The sequence below is a fragment of the Eretmochelys imbricata genome, chromosome 4 (assembly GCF_965152235.1).
Source record: "Eretmochelys imbricata isolate rEreImb1 chromosome 4, rEreImb1.hap1, whole genome shotgun sequence".
Classification (NCBI taxonomy): Eukaryota; Metazoa; Chordata; order Testudines; family Cheloniidae; genus Eretmochelys; species Eretmochelys imbricata.
The window spans coordinates 61,246,097-61,261,469 of NC_135575.1; the positions used below are offsets into that span (position 1 = coordinate 61,246,097).

At 40.3% G+C, this 15,373-nt stretch overlaps 1 protein-coding gene across 1 annotated transcript in view; it reads right to left on the reverse strand.

Moving 5' to 3' along the window:
• Positions 1–7,239, reverse strand: part of SH3D19 (SH3 domain containing 19) — a 58,387-nt gene extending 51,148 nt beyond the window's left edge. The window contains exons 1-5 of the mRNA XM_077816151.1: positions 7,224–7,239; positions 6,051–6,093; positions 3,352–3,493; positions 2,966–3,119; positions 1,190–2,185 (exon numbers count right to left, since the gene is read on the reverse strand). Coding sequence (XP_077672277.1) covers positions 1,190–2,185; positions 2,966–3,119; positions 3,352–3,493; positions 6,051–6,093; positions 7,224–7,239 — 1,351 coding nt within the window. The remainder of the gene's footprint in view (positions 1–1,189; positions 2,186–2,965; positions 3,120–3,351; positions 3,494–6,050; positions 6,094–7,223) is intronic.
• Between the last annotated feature and the right edge of the window lie 8,134 nt (positions 7,240–15,373).

Here is a 15,373-nt window from a genome sequence, read left to right on the forward strand (position 1 = left end):
TCACAGTGGATCACAAGCTAAATATGAGTCAACAGTGTAATGCTGTTGCAAAAAAAGCAAACGTCATTCTGGGATGTATGAGCAGGAGTGTTGTAAGCAAGAACCAAGAAGTAATTCTTCTGCTCTACTCCACGCTGATTAGGCCTCAACTCGAGTATTGTGTCCAGTTCTGGGAGACACATTTCAGGAAAGATATAGACAAACTGGAGAAAGTCCAGAAAAGAGCAACAAAATTAAAGGTCCAGAAAACATGACCTGTGAGAGTAGATTAAAAAAAACTGGGTTTATTTAGTCTGAGAAGAGAAGACTGAGAGGGAACCTGGTAACAGTTTTCAAGTGCATAAAAGGTTGTTACATGGAGGAGGAAGAAAAATTGTTCTTGTTAACCTCTGAGGATAGGATAAGAAGCAATGGGCTAAACTTGCAGAAAGGGTGGTTTAGGTTGGACATTAGGAAAAACTTCCTAACTGTCAGGGTGGTTAAACATTGGAATAAATTGCCTAGGGAGGTTGTGGAATCTCCATCATTGGAGATTTTTAAGAGCAGGTTAGACAAACACCAGTCAGGGATGGTCTAGATAATACTTATTCCTGCCATGAGTGCAGGGGCCTGGACTAGATGACTTCTCACGGTCCCTTCCAGTCTTACAATTCTATTATTCTATGATAATGGCACTCATTTCCTCCATTCATGGTGTTTTAGTATGTTGGGTCATGATTTCCCAAAACACAATGGACACTGCTGCTTCTCTCACTGACATAATGGGGAATAAATATCTATACATATACTACTGCACTACCCAGGAGCTAGATGCTATGAACCACAGGTGCTCAGATACTAGTACTAGATAGATTAGATAGCATAAGGCAAGATGTCACCAGCGCCTGAGAAGGGATCATGATGCATTCTGGAGTTGGCATCTGGAGTATAGTTTTGAGCTTATTGTATACTATTTTAGCTATTAAGTTATAAATCCAGCTGGCATGTTCTCAGAATTACACAGCCTGGGAACCTTATTGGTCAATCATATTGCTCTCTGAGTCCACGTAATTTCACATGAAGCTTAATACAATGACAAGCATACAATTTTACATACACATATACCAATACCACTGTAGATATACACAATATCATGTGCATGCAAATTTCTAACCATGTTTGCAATTTATCTCCTTACACTTGTTCTTACCTGCTTCAGAACTGGTACATTCTTGAACTGCACTAACTGAACTAGGGGGCAAAACGTCATCATCAAAACTGATGAGATCTCCTTCCCCAACTGGTTGACTTTGCAAAGTACATGTTGAGAGATTCGTTGGAGCTGATGACTCTCTCAGGGACTTGAAAGCTGGTGCTTGGGCAGCTACCGAGAGACTGGGAGCAGGGATGACTGGTTTTAGTAAGGTTGAATGTGGGGCAGGACTTTCTACAGAAAGAGACTTTTTGGGAACGAGTGGCCTTGGAGCAGGAATTGGAAATTTCTTGTGTTTATCATTGTTCTCTGAAGCTGACCCATTCCTTGCATCAAGCAAATTATTACTAGTACTTTTTACAAGGCCAGGTTTTGGTTTCTTTGGCAATTCAGGTTTGGTTATGACATTGCTCCCGGCTTCTTGAGGTTGAGGATGCCATTTCCTGGATGCAGCTTTTTGTGTGTTTTCTGTCCATGAACCCGACTCTCCCGAAGCTCTCCTGGCCCCTAGCTCTGGTTTTGGAGCTACTATTGGCTTCTTTGCAGAAACAGTTGGTCTTGGGACAAACGACCGTGGAGCAATTTCTGGTTTCTTTGATAATCCTGAGATATCAGAATTTGCTTGGGATTCAAAAGCTTTGATCCTTGAACCAATGCTATTTTGGCTTTTTTCTGTATTCATACTGTTCATCACCATGTGATTGTCCAATAAGCTATTATCGAAGAGGGACACTGGCGGACTTGGAGATGGCTCCCTTTCAGCTTGAGGCTGTCTCACTTCTTCCTGATTGTCTTGTGATTTGATTTGACTATCTCTGACCACAGGTCTGAGATTGCCTTTTGATCTTGGTTTTGGCAGTGGACCCGTCACATTACTGGGATTTTCTTGGCACTTCCATTCTTCAGACGCTTCAGAGACAACTAAGGGAGCCTCATTTTCTGGAGGGTTGCTATTTAAGAGAGGCCTGGGAGGTCTGAGAGGACTTTGCACTGCTGACAGAAAAGAGAAGCTTTCAAATTGTATTCTGACACATTTTAAACACAAATTTACTTTGTCATTTGATCTCTCTAACCATTCTGACTGAATATCCACCAACTATTTCCACTTAGAACTCACGGTTTCTTGCATTACATTTGTCGTTCTCCCTTTTTCAAGGGGGCAAAAATACATTACACTCCAGAAAGGAATTGATCTTTGCACAAATGCATAGAATTTACAAGTAATAGGTCCAAAATTACTTTGCTGGCTTTCAGCACTTTCATTTTAACATACTCAAAGATCCATCAAATAAAGAAAAAAAATATTTTTTAAATGTTTCATGACATTGAGGGTTTCCCAGCACTGTCTAGAACAAGGAATAGTATAGCAGCTTCTCCAACCAGCTTTGCGGACATCTCAGTCCTGACCTACAACCTCCCTGCTTTTCCATTCATTTTTTTCAGATTCTCTGGCCCAAAAGGATTGCCAGTGGAGCTAGAATGGAAAAATACATTATAGCCTAGGATGATATTAAAGAACAATACATCTTTACTTTTGACCCAGACCAGAATGGAATATCAGGTCATCAGAGGTAAGAAGCAAATGCAGTAATTCATAGCAGCACCTAGTACATAAATGAAATACTTTTATTGGATGTAGACAGGATTAAATTGATTTTTACAAGCATACCCAGAACACAATCTGTAAAATCTTTGATAATATGAAGTCCATAGATCATTTACCTGGAACAATTTCAGATTCACAGAGAGTAGGTAGGTTGTTTTTTACATTACTTCTTGGCAAATGGCTGATTATTTCCTCTGGAAAGTCAGTCTGTGTTGCAGACGTAGCAGTGCATCTAGAAGCAGCAGCAGCATTATTGTTGTTTGTTGTATTGACTTGCACTTGGTTAATTTCTTTTATCACCTGCTCATAAGATGGTGGAAGCTACAAAATAAAAAAGGTAAAAATTTTAATGTCTCCATATGTGAAAATTAAAAAAAAAACCCTACATGAATTCAGAAATGCTACACTGACATGTACAACAAAAATACAAAAAAACCCAGAGTAGTTCTCTTTTAAGAGGACAATGAGTTCTGGTGCTGTTATTGTTCCTCTTTGCACTTTAAAATTAACATGAATTACACATGTAAGGTAAATATGTCCATTATCTACTCACCTCAGCTGGAACAAGCTCATTTGTCCTCCAGTTAGCCTGGGAAGGAGAAGGGAATCCTAATCCCTGTGGAGTGACATTTCCACCTGGAAACCAGGAGGATGGTCTGAGAGGCTCAGCAGCAACTATTGTAATCTCAGGACGTCTGCAAAGAAACACAAAAACGGTGATGTGCAGGAGAGGGAAAGAATGACTGACTAGCAAGTTTTACAATAATGATTTAAATAAACACTAAAATAATATGCTTTTCTAGTAGTTCCAGTTCTATTCCTGACTTTGCAAAGATGCCTTGTATGATTTCATAGAGTCACTTAACCTTTCTGGCCCCAGTCAAGCAAGCACTCAGGGTCCCCATTCAGCAGAGCACTTAAGTACATGCCTACCTCTAAGCAAAAGAGAAACTCTATTGACCACAGCAGGACTATTCACGTACTTCAAGTTAGGCATGTGCTCAGGGCCGGCTTTACCATTTTTGCTGCCCCGAGCAAGATGTCTGAAGACAGAAGCTGCCGCCAAATTGCCGCCACGGTAGCCTGCAGACTAAAACTGCCGCCGAATTTCCGCTGCAGCAGCCTGAGGAAAGAGGCTGCCGCCGAATTGCCACTGCCGTGGAAAGACGAGACACCACCCTGACGGCACATGGACTGCCGCCCCTTTCACAGTGCTGCCCGAAGCACCTGCTTGGAATGTTGGTGCCTGGAGCCGGCCCTGCATGTGCTTAAGTACTTCACTAGAAGGGGTCTTTGTGTTTCAATTTTCCCATAAGTAAAATGGTATAAAGTGGTTTGGGAATCTTCTGATGAAAGGCACTAAACAATGCAAAGGATTATTATTAACTTCTGTTTAGAAATAATGCAAGGCAACAAAACAAATTTAAGATTTTTTTTTAAAATTACGTCTTAGCCCAGATAGTGCAAGGATTGGGCTAAATGTGTACTTTTTCACCTGTTCAGCCCAGCGAGAAAACAAATCGCAACATTCATGTTACGATTTTTTAATTCATATTTATTGATTTTTTTTATTTTATTTTGTGGCACATTACATGTTGAACTGCATGAACATGTTGAAACTGCAACAAACAGGTAGAACATGTTGAAACTGCAACAAACTTTTTGTGAATATTTAGGCTAACTTTTTTAATGAATTTACTTCAGCCGTGCTATTTGTATTCATTTCCTATGATTATTTACAAGACTGAGTTTTAACTAACATGAATACTCACAGAAAGCCAATTGAAAGCTACACAAGTGAGTTTTCATGCTGGGAGTTTTTGTGTACTGATCTAATCAGAGAACAAAAACACCACTATGTGATATATCTGACCAATTACAACTATACTTAGTTTGAATACAGAATATTGAATATTCATGGCGAATTGTTCATATTGAATCCCACAGTTTTAAAATTCACAAAGATTACAAGTAATTTGGAGTGAAGACCAAATCTGAGGAAATCATGAGGAAAAGAGGTTAAAGTTTCCAACCAATTAATTTGTTCAAATTTATGGACATGGATCAAATTACTGCCGTTTTCTCTATTTTTGTGTATGCCGTTGTTCACATGTGATTCTAGGATCACTTATGCTGCCCCTCCTAAATACATTTAATAAACAGTTTATTCACTTTTCAGAATATCTGGTTGGCAGTGGACAGTTCTCAACATCATTAATAATAATACTAAATGTTACCACACTGCACTGGCTACCTACTAACAAGTGGGAGAAGGTAGGGGGAATTTAATGTGCTGATTTAGAAAGCCTTACCTGGTTTGGTTCTTTGATACCTAAAGGATTGTCTACATGGAGAATTTTAGGAAAATCTCCCACCAGTGTTAAAGCAAGGGTAATCAAACCTCAAACTCTGTGGGGCAGAGACTGTCCTTTTGTTATATTTGTGAACAATGCTTAGCACAATGGGGCCCCAATCCCTGATTCCAAACTCTAAATGCTACCACAGCATAAATAATGATAATGCTTCCGAGTATAAATCAATTGCCTATAAGAGTAAAGTATGTATTCCATATCCCTCAATATTCAGTATTGCACAGCTGTGCTCTGTTGAACCTTTCAAGATATTCTGCATAATAAAATATTTTGAGACCCAAACAGTGTTGGGAGGGGGCAGGATCCAGAACATCTCTATTGTGAAGCTGTCCATAGAATGAAAAGCTTGGTGAATGCTTTGCTGTATTAATGAGTTGTATGTCTTTCTTGGCCATTGCAGAATGCTGGGTATCTGGCTACATGGACCATTTGCTATGGTAGCTTCTTCTGTCAGTTTGCCATCAGAAAATGCACAATTATATGTTTAAAGGATACTTTTAAAAAAGGATAGGAAGGGATAGAATATCAGCACCCAGAGGTTATGACAGGTTAATTGGGGCTCCCTTTCTGAGAAGCTGTAGGGGTGTGTGTGTATTTAAGTTTGTATTTTCAACCTGAAACGATCACCTAGAAATGGAGGCCATAAGTTTTTATTAACATTTCAGACCAAAAAAATTCATCTTCTTCAAATCTCATTATTTTTAAAATGTATTTAATTTATTTGGTTCCAGTCATTACTGTTTTCACACAGAAAAATCAGAAAGGAAAAAAAAAAACAGAAGAAAAGGACAAAAGTAGGATCCTGACACGATCAGATAAAATGAACGCTAAAGCCAACTATTAGGATGACGTGGTTGAAATATAAAAGACCATGTTATACCTTCTCTCTCTCTGCTGTTCGGTATGAGAAGAAGCCCGAGAAGCTATTAAAGTAAAAGAAAGAAAAACAAAGTTAATCTGGACTTGTACAGCAACAAAATAAAGATAATAATACTAAAATTCTCAGCAAGCTATCATAAATGTAACTGACTGTACATAGCATTTGATTATAAACTACAGATTTCTAAGAATGGCCATATCTAAATAAAAATTATTTGTATTTAACACAAGAGAAAAATTTTAAAAGCTATTCTTTAGCAATACTTTGAGATTGACACAGAATATACATATTTACATATACACAGGGGCTCAAGAACCCCCGAAGGCAAGTTGTGTGGTTCAGACAACTTGCAGAGAAAAGAAGGAAAAAATCCAAAACTGTTACCAGAATATTAAATACATATCATTATGCTTAAAATCACATGAAAGCTGTGAAAGAAAAGAACAAAAGCAAGAAAATTAATCAAAGCAAGACTACCACATCCTAACACATACTTTTGTGCCTTTTTGTTTTTCACCACTCCATGAATGAAGAACAGAGTAATAAACCTTAACCTCATCTTTTGACAATTTGTTTCCTAGACATTGTGTAAAAAACTTACATGTTTTTTAGTTCAAACTTTTGGTTTTGGTTTAATAATTTTTTTTTAAATCTAATCCAGTACAAAAGATATTTACCTGAAAAACTATTTCAATCTACTGGGTACATATTTAATAGAATTGTGTGCAGGAGAAATTTACTTAGCATCGCTTATTAAAAAATTAATCCAATGTCCATTTATCAGAGTTTAAATTCTCAGGCATTTAATTCACACAAATAATGAGACCATTTCTGGGCTAATAGTTATCAACATTTATTTTTTATATCCACTGCATTTTCGATTTTAACAAGCTCATTAAATCCTCAACTCTCTAATCCTGTATTTGTCATATTTACATTCAATTTTTTTTTTTAAAGGCCACACTAACTTTTTAAAATGTGGTTAAATAACAAAAAGAAAAAAAAAATTAACTCTTAGCTGAATCTTTGCATAGCAAATGTGATTTGGGGAGAAGTAAAGTTTATTGTGAAAAAAGCTGACAATTGCACCATTATTATGCCATCATAGATTGATAGCTGAAATCTGCAAAGCACCGCTTGAAAAAGAACAGCATAGTATTGTCACAGACATACCTCTTCCACGGGGCATTTTTGATGTGCACTATTCATGAGTACTAGAGGAAAAAAAGAAGGGGTTAAAGTAGAAAAAGAGGGTGTGAGGAAGAAAAAGAACAATCCAAGGTTCCTATATGACAATAGACAAGATTAATTGGATTTGTGTTGTTAGTCACACAAGAATAGTGCAGATTTCAGGGTTTTTTTTAAAAAAACCTCATAGTTCAAAATAAAATTTATTTTAAAAAATCAAAAGCAATTTAATTGACTTTTTAATTTCTATTCTCGCAGTGAATTTAATAGGAGTTTACTTATTGCCTGGCAATGTCATCTTAATTGTGAACAGGAAAACTGAGAAAGAAAGGACCTCTGTACTGTTGATTTCAAATGGGAAAAGTGACAGTTGGAATGCTCTTTTTAGGTATATATTAATTGGTGTCTGTTTTGATATAAACTCTTGTTTTATTTACTTTATAAACAGATGGGATATAAGGTTTGTACACTGATGGTTTGACCCAACTCCTAAGTTCTCCATACAGGAGGTCTTTTGCAATGTGTCTATCATCCATCCAATATAGAATACCAAACCAACAAAAATGTCTTTATTTAAGAATAGTGAATAAATATTAGACTTGGCAATTTTGCTTTCTCAAATACTTTGGTATCAGGGACTTGTATTTGAAATCAAACTAGACAGCAGGTGTGGAAAGTGTTAAGCGTTCTTTCGTGCCTTCTATAGATGGTCCAGGTCACTATACAGCAGCATGCTCAGGATTGTGCCATAATCAATGTCTTCTTTAGACTAATGGTTAGACCAAATTTATCACAAGGTAACACAAAACTATTGCAAAGTTTCTGGAGTGAAACAAGCCCTGAGCTATTGGCAAAAAGAAGTTCTAATTTTGTTTTTAAACAAGCAATGTCAAAGAGTTTTCCATCTGATCTTGCATGGAGATGTCTGCCCTCGGTGCTAGATGAGAAATTTTGATGAATCAGCAGAGCAAAAAATATACCAAAGATTGTTGGTGCCAAAACACATCCTTGTTTGACACTGCTGCAGATTACAATGCTGTTGGGCTGATCAACACGGTATGGGACTGTAGCCTTCATGAAACTATCAAATAAAACTAAGGAGGACCAGTTATCTCAAGCAACTGAAAAGAACTCTTTCTGCTGAGCAGGTTGAAAGCCATAGTAAAATCTAAGGTCATGTGGAAAGATTTTCCTTATTTTTAATGCTTCTCTTGCAGTTGCCTTAGTACAAAGATCATGTCAATAGTTGCTATCTTGCATGGAAGCCACACTGACTCTCTGGATATATATGTTCAACAAGAACTTGCAGTCTGTTGAGAATGACCCATGCAAATGTCTTGCCAGCAATGCAAAGGAGAGTGATTCCTCTGTAGTGGCTACAAACCTTCAGGTCTCCTTTATTTTTATACAATGTTATGATGTTGGCATCCTTCATGTCTTGCAGTACACCTCCTTCCTTCCCTCCCTCTTGCCTTAAGGAAGCAAGACATTGTGCAGATATTTAAGCACATCCTGTCCTCTTTGTGTCAGTACTTCAGCTGGTATTGCATCTTTTCCTGTGGCCTTTCCTGATACTAGAGGGGTTATTGCCCTTTTAAGCTCATTTATAGATAGTTCTAGATCAGAGATGGCCAAACTGCAGCTCATGAGCCACAAGTGTGGCTTGTGGAGCCCCACCTCATCTCCCATTCTCCACCTAATAGACGTGGTGGGGGGAAGAGCTGGGGGTTTCTGCCCTGTGGCGGGGTGGTGGGGCTAGAGGCTTCTGCCCTGTGGGGAGGGGGATCTCCAGACCTTAGCCCTGCGCCCCAGCAGGCACTGCCCCACGGGGCAGGTTGTGCGTGTCTTGCAGCTCAAACTTCTGAAGATTATTGTATGTGGCTCAGAGGGTCAGTAAGTTTGGCCACCGCTGTTCTTTATCAAGCTCTTCAATAATCAGAAGCCTGGGGAACAAATTTAGCACTGCTTTTGAAACAGTAGTTTCACGAGAATAAAGTTTGTGATCCCATTTTCTACCTAGCATTTAATCTAATTGCTTCTGTCAGTTACGGTACCTCTATTAAGAGATTTGAAAGGAGAAGTCTTCTATACAACCAAAAGCTAAAGGACCTATTGCTTTCTTGATTCCATCATACATACCTTGTACAAACATCCTTTGAGAATGGTGATCTATCTTCTCACACAAATCGAGCCAGTATGACAGAATACATTGCCTTGCTTTTCATTGCAATGCACTCTTGGCCACTCTGACGTTAAAGAGGAGGAATTCATGTTGTGGGAGAGGTATGCTGTGCATTTTATTTCAGTGACTAGGAGCATTTCTTCAAATTATGCTGCAAACCAGTCCTTATCTTGTGCTTCTTTTTACCAAAAGCTACGATATGCATCCAGAATGCACTCAATACTCCATCAACATTCAGGGAGGGACAATCAAAGACAGTTTCTCTGAGATTCATAGTGAATTGGAGACACCTTCCTTGGTCTCTGATGTTAATTTTGTGCAATGGCTTTGTTTAGTAAGATGGAATTTCTCTAGTGAAAGCCCGACTTTGCAGCATACGTGTGCATGGTCTGCGTCACAGTCTGCACTATGAAAACTGCTGTTATACCAATAAAATAAAAACCAGCAGGATCTTAATAAAGAGGAAAAGGCAAAATACCACATTTATTGTGAATACAGAAAGAATCATAGTAAGCAGTTAGTTATAGCTATAACATTCCATTCAATCTCATATTTATTCATACATTCATTCATACAAACACACACACACACAGGTTCTGCAAGGTTGTTATCATAGTTACCAGTCTTAGAGTTGCTCATGTCAAGCCACTGGCCAGGTGACCTGGACATGAGGAGGGAGCAGGGCCTTGTCAGATGCTCATCTGATGCTCCTGGAAGTTGGTTTGCAGAATCAGATCCCCAAAGTTCTCACTTTCTAGAGTCCATTTTTATAGGAGTTTCTTCTTATGCCAGTCTATGGGAATTGCTTCATCATGCTGTTGCTGAATCAATCAGCAGATAGCACATTCCTGACGGCTCCGTGCTGCTAGATGTTATCTTGTTCTTTGGTTCTCCCATTCTTGAGGCTGTTGGGTGGATTCCAGTCTGCCCTCCGGGGGTCCTCTGGTTATTTCCACTTGATGCCTTCTTCAGCCGATGGACACTGGATTCTTAGGCTGGCACCTCCCTGATCATTCAGTTATTATCCACACCAAGCATCCATCCACATACATCCTCTATCTCTATTTTAATCACAATTTTTAATACAACAAAAGGGCGGGGAGTCTCTGGGTGCTGTTTCTGTTGTTACAGAGTATTGCTTTGAGTCTCTCTCTGTGTGAGTAGTTGTTATTACAAAGAATTGCTTTGAGAACAGACTTTGTCTTAGAATGTACTAACGCAATTAGCAGCTTGCAAGTTTCACACAGAGGGAGAGAAACAGTACCAAAAACCAAGAGACCTCTTATTAGTAATACCCTGGAATTTAAAGTATGGGGAATCAAACTCATTTGTGATTTTAATACAGAACTTCTTTAATATGATCCAACACTGCGAGTATGGAGAACATCCTGCAAGTGTTTTCTATAACTAACCATTAAATCCAGTTGGTGTTAGTGTCCAGATCTGGAGTGTCTCAACGAGACCTTTCGATGATGACTGCATTGAAAGTAAGTGTTGGTAATGCATGCTCCTCAGTTGGTACAGAACTACACCATTTGTAATTAATTTTTTCCACTCCATGGTGGCAAGAACCTAGCAGCCACATCTCATGATCTGAGCCAACTCTAAGATTGAAGTATCCCAACAGATAGTCCCTTGCCTGATGGTAGCTTACTGATGATGCTATCAAGGTATTTACAGAACAAATCCTTCTCTTTAGAAATGGAGGAAAGTGTTGGGGCACATACATTGAAGATATTGGCAAAAAACACCTGTCACAGATAATCTTAGTGATATCATTCATTCTGATGTTGCAATGGGACATTTGACATGGATGCTAATGAGTTTTTGACTCCAAATACCACCCCATGACCAGAGCACTCTGCTTTGCTTTTTCTATGCCAGAAGAGCGTGTAATGCATCTTGCATAGAGAACTTGTGTCAGCTAGTCTAGTTTCAGAGAGAGAGTGTCAACCTTCTCCAGCTCTTTATCGATGATAGCAGACCTTCTTGGATCACTGACCTCCTCCAGGTCATTTAACCTACCAGGGCACATTGTCCTCACATTCCAACAAGCAAGTTTGAAGAGTATGATCATTGTACCTGGAACATTGGCACATATGCCTATGCAGCGAAAATACTCGCCCTAGGACAAAAAGTCCCCCTCTTGGTGGTACCGACTGGACACAAAGGCTTGGTGATCAACATATCTGGAAGCAAGCACAGCTGCAGGAGCTACATGAAGAAGCTGAGTTGCAATGCCAATCACCAGATATTTTCTCTACAGTGGACTGGGTGTAGGGTTTCCTCTCCTAGCCTTCATAAAACCAAAAGCTAGCTGCAAGGTGGTAGCATCAGATGGTGTTATTCTTGTGGATATTGTTTTTCATTCCAACAAAGATCTGGCATTACTCCCACCAATCAGTGAAAAGTGGGATTCCCGGTTTAGTCACTTGACCTGCAGAAGGTTGTACTGGGTTACGTGGAACCAGTAGCAGGCCATACATGCCTGGCCTGACCGTATCCCTATGAGATACAAAGTCTTATTCAAACACCACTGTAATATAAATATCATAATCATATTTTTCAATTCCCAGGAAATTGCAGTTTTGGCCATTTTTTTTTATTTCATTAAAAAACCAATATGAAACACTGATTTGTTTTTTATAGTGGCAGATTCCACTATTTTTATAATTTCTAATTTTAATGATAATTTATAATTATAATTGTAACTAATTTCATTTTTAATTAGAGAAGCCAAAACCTCAGACACGAACATCCCCAAACTTTGGGGGAAGTCCAGGTCTAAACTGTGCAGCTCAGACTCTTTTTAGTCAATTTTAGTCCTAGCAATTATAGCTTCAGAAAATGAGTTCTGTCTATTAAATCTTTCAATAACCTTAGCCAATGTGAGTATGATGAATTTTAAAATAATGCTAATTGTTTTAAACAGCAAGGATATGTACTAATCATTCTAACTGCAGATTCTCATAGTGCTTTCACACCACGAGTCAGACATTCTTGTTCTCAGCCCAGTATAAAATGCAATACATTGGCATTTCTAAGAAATTATTCTTGTCACTGTATATCTGTCTAGGTGCTTATATGGCCCCCATCACTGGAGAGAGAGAGAGAGAGTGTGTGTGTGTGTGTGAGGGAGAGAGAGAGAAGGTTGTGTGTCCATAAGAAGTGCTTATTATGGGAAAGCTAAGTTGAAAAGCAAATTAAAAACAGACAGAGAAACTGATTTCACAAAGGTCTTACTGGATAATTTTCATAAAACAAGAGATTCAGATAACTGGGAGCTTTGTTGTTATGAAGCTCTTTAAAACCAGAGTGCTGAAGCTAGCACCTCAATAAACTCCTAAACTTCACTCATGCAGAGTTTAGGAGCCTCTGTCATGTGGAATATAGCTGCTCTGCAGGACTGAAACTCCAAGTGGGAGGCATGCTTCAGTCAGACAGTTAATACAGCCCCAGGGAGCATAACCAACTTTTGGTCAAACCTAGTGTTTCAGTTAATTGCGGTTGGAATGTAATAGTGCATCTGTGAAAGAAAGACAGTGAAATCTTAGGCACTTCTAGCTACCAGCTAGTCAGATTAATGCAGAAGTATAGACGGCAAGCCTTGAAGTGTACCAGGAATGCTAAAAGGAATACAATCAGAAAGTACTGCTTGCAGATAATCAGCGTGAAGAAATTTTCATGGCAGACATTACTCCAGGAGATAAACTAAGTTGCCAAAGCTTAAAAGACAAACTGTACATCTGCTGTCACAAAGAAAAGGGCAACTGTCAGCTTCTGGCTCATTTAGCTACAGCCCTACCATTGTGGGAGGGCCTGTCCAGACAGGGACATTCCACCAGCAGCTGCTGCCAATCACTCAGCTTCCTCACCCCACCCACGAAAGGATATTAATAAAGATGAGCTATAAAACCTGCTGTCCACAATACAAGTTACGACTGCTTCTCTTACCTCTAGCCACATTCTTGCCTAGAGGATGACATCAGTGGAATGAGCCATAAAACATCTTCCAGCGCCAGCCACTGCTATACCTGTACACTTTCCCATCCTTGCCCAAGGCCTGAACCCCACTCTCCTCCATCTCATTATTACAAACTTTCACCAGTCTGTCTGGGTTTTTCCTTGTCTGACATAAGTCTTATTTTCAGACAGCTGTTTTGTTTAAACTGGAGGACACATTGGGCTGGCTGTTCATTAGCTTATGTTGCTTTACGGTTCAGGTAATCACACGTTTATTTTTAATTTCTCTGAATAGTTCATGTGCTCTATTATTATTTTTGTTTGTATTATAATAGCGTCTGGAGGCCTCAACCATAATAAGGGCCCCATTGTGCTGAGCATACAATACATAGAGCCATAGCTGGTAGAACAATTATTAAGGCTAGGAAAAGTAGTAATGGAGAGGAAGGAATTGTGGGTTGTACCCCTTACTACTATTTCTCTCTGTCCTCTAATTCATGACATCCTAACTTTACTAAGGAAATCTATCTCAGGAAGAAGGGATTCTGCTGAGCTACCTAGCCATTTGAAATTATATGTTTTTATCTCCCCAGCTAGGGCTACAGTCAGGGATAGCAGGAGAGAAATAGGACTCCCCCACTCCTCTGCTAAAAGCAGAGAGAGAAGGAGAGAGATAAATCCCTCTTTCAATCCATTTCAATCACTGTCCTAAGATTGTAAACTTTGCTGACACCTGTCATGAGGCCTTGCAAATGGAAGCGAATGAGACCACAGATGCTGAGATTCAGAAAAAGAAAGAGGTCTCTAAGGTGCCACAAGTACTCCTTTTCTTTTTAAAGAAATATTGTTACAATAGATACTGTACATTCTTGAAATTAATGTTAAGAGTGAATTGGGGAGCAGTCAGAGCTAGAGTTTTCATTCAGGCCTATCGATAACTACGATTGTTGACATCCAGGTGACTATGTTTTTATATAATCTGTCTACATAAATATATAATGGCTGTTTCACCCCTTTTTAATCATGGGATAGGTCTCTCTGAATATTTTAACACACCTGATCTTATACTAGTACTATATTATCATTACTTATTATTCGTATTGTATTTGCTTGATTTCTCATTGAGAGAAATTATACATGTAATTGCCATAGGTGGCACATTTGGTGTGGCTATGGTGTGCCAGAAGCTCCCTAGAAGTGTGGGGGGGGGCATACCAGCACCTGGATTGTGACCCCCTCCCCCATTAAGCCCCACCCCTTCTTGGCCTCTTTCTCTGAGCCTCCCCCCCAGCCCCACCCTCGCTCCGCTGCCTGGCCCCAGGCCTTATGCTCTGCTGCAGGGCTCCTCACTGCCCCCCACCCTTGCTCCTTATTGCTCTCCCTGGGTTCCTCACTGCCCCCTCTTACCCCCCTCCTGACTGCCCCCCACACTCCCTGCATTCCTTACTGCCCCAAACCTCCCTCCCGCTCCAGCTCCACCCAGGCTCCTTACTGCCCCCTTCCCAGGGCTCATTGCTGCCCCACCATGCCCCCCAGGGCTCAGTCCTGTCCTTTCCTCCCACTCACACCTTGTGAGGCCCTGGTAGAGGAAGGGGAGAGGCCCGTGCTGCAGCCAGGGGGGCAGGGCGGCTCAGGGGTATGGCTGCCTGGGGAGCTTGGGGGAGGCAGGAGGTCCATGACCACCACCACTTCCCCTTGTAGCGGGGAGGGCAGCGCAGCTCGTTCAGTTCCCCACCACCGAGGGGCACAGGGAAGTGAAAGCAGCTGCACTGACACCGCCCTACTGGCATTCTGCTCTGGGATCCCTGCCTGGCAGAGCGCAACGCTGTCGACAGCCTGGAGACATGCCTGTGTGTGAGCAGAGCCAGAGCACCACGCCAGAGGCAGGTGGGAGGAAGAGGCAGAGTGGGGACGGGGCCTCAGGGCGGAGTGGGCAGAGCTCAGGAGAGGAACGTAGGAGGTGACCCACGCTGCATCCGGCATTTGCCCC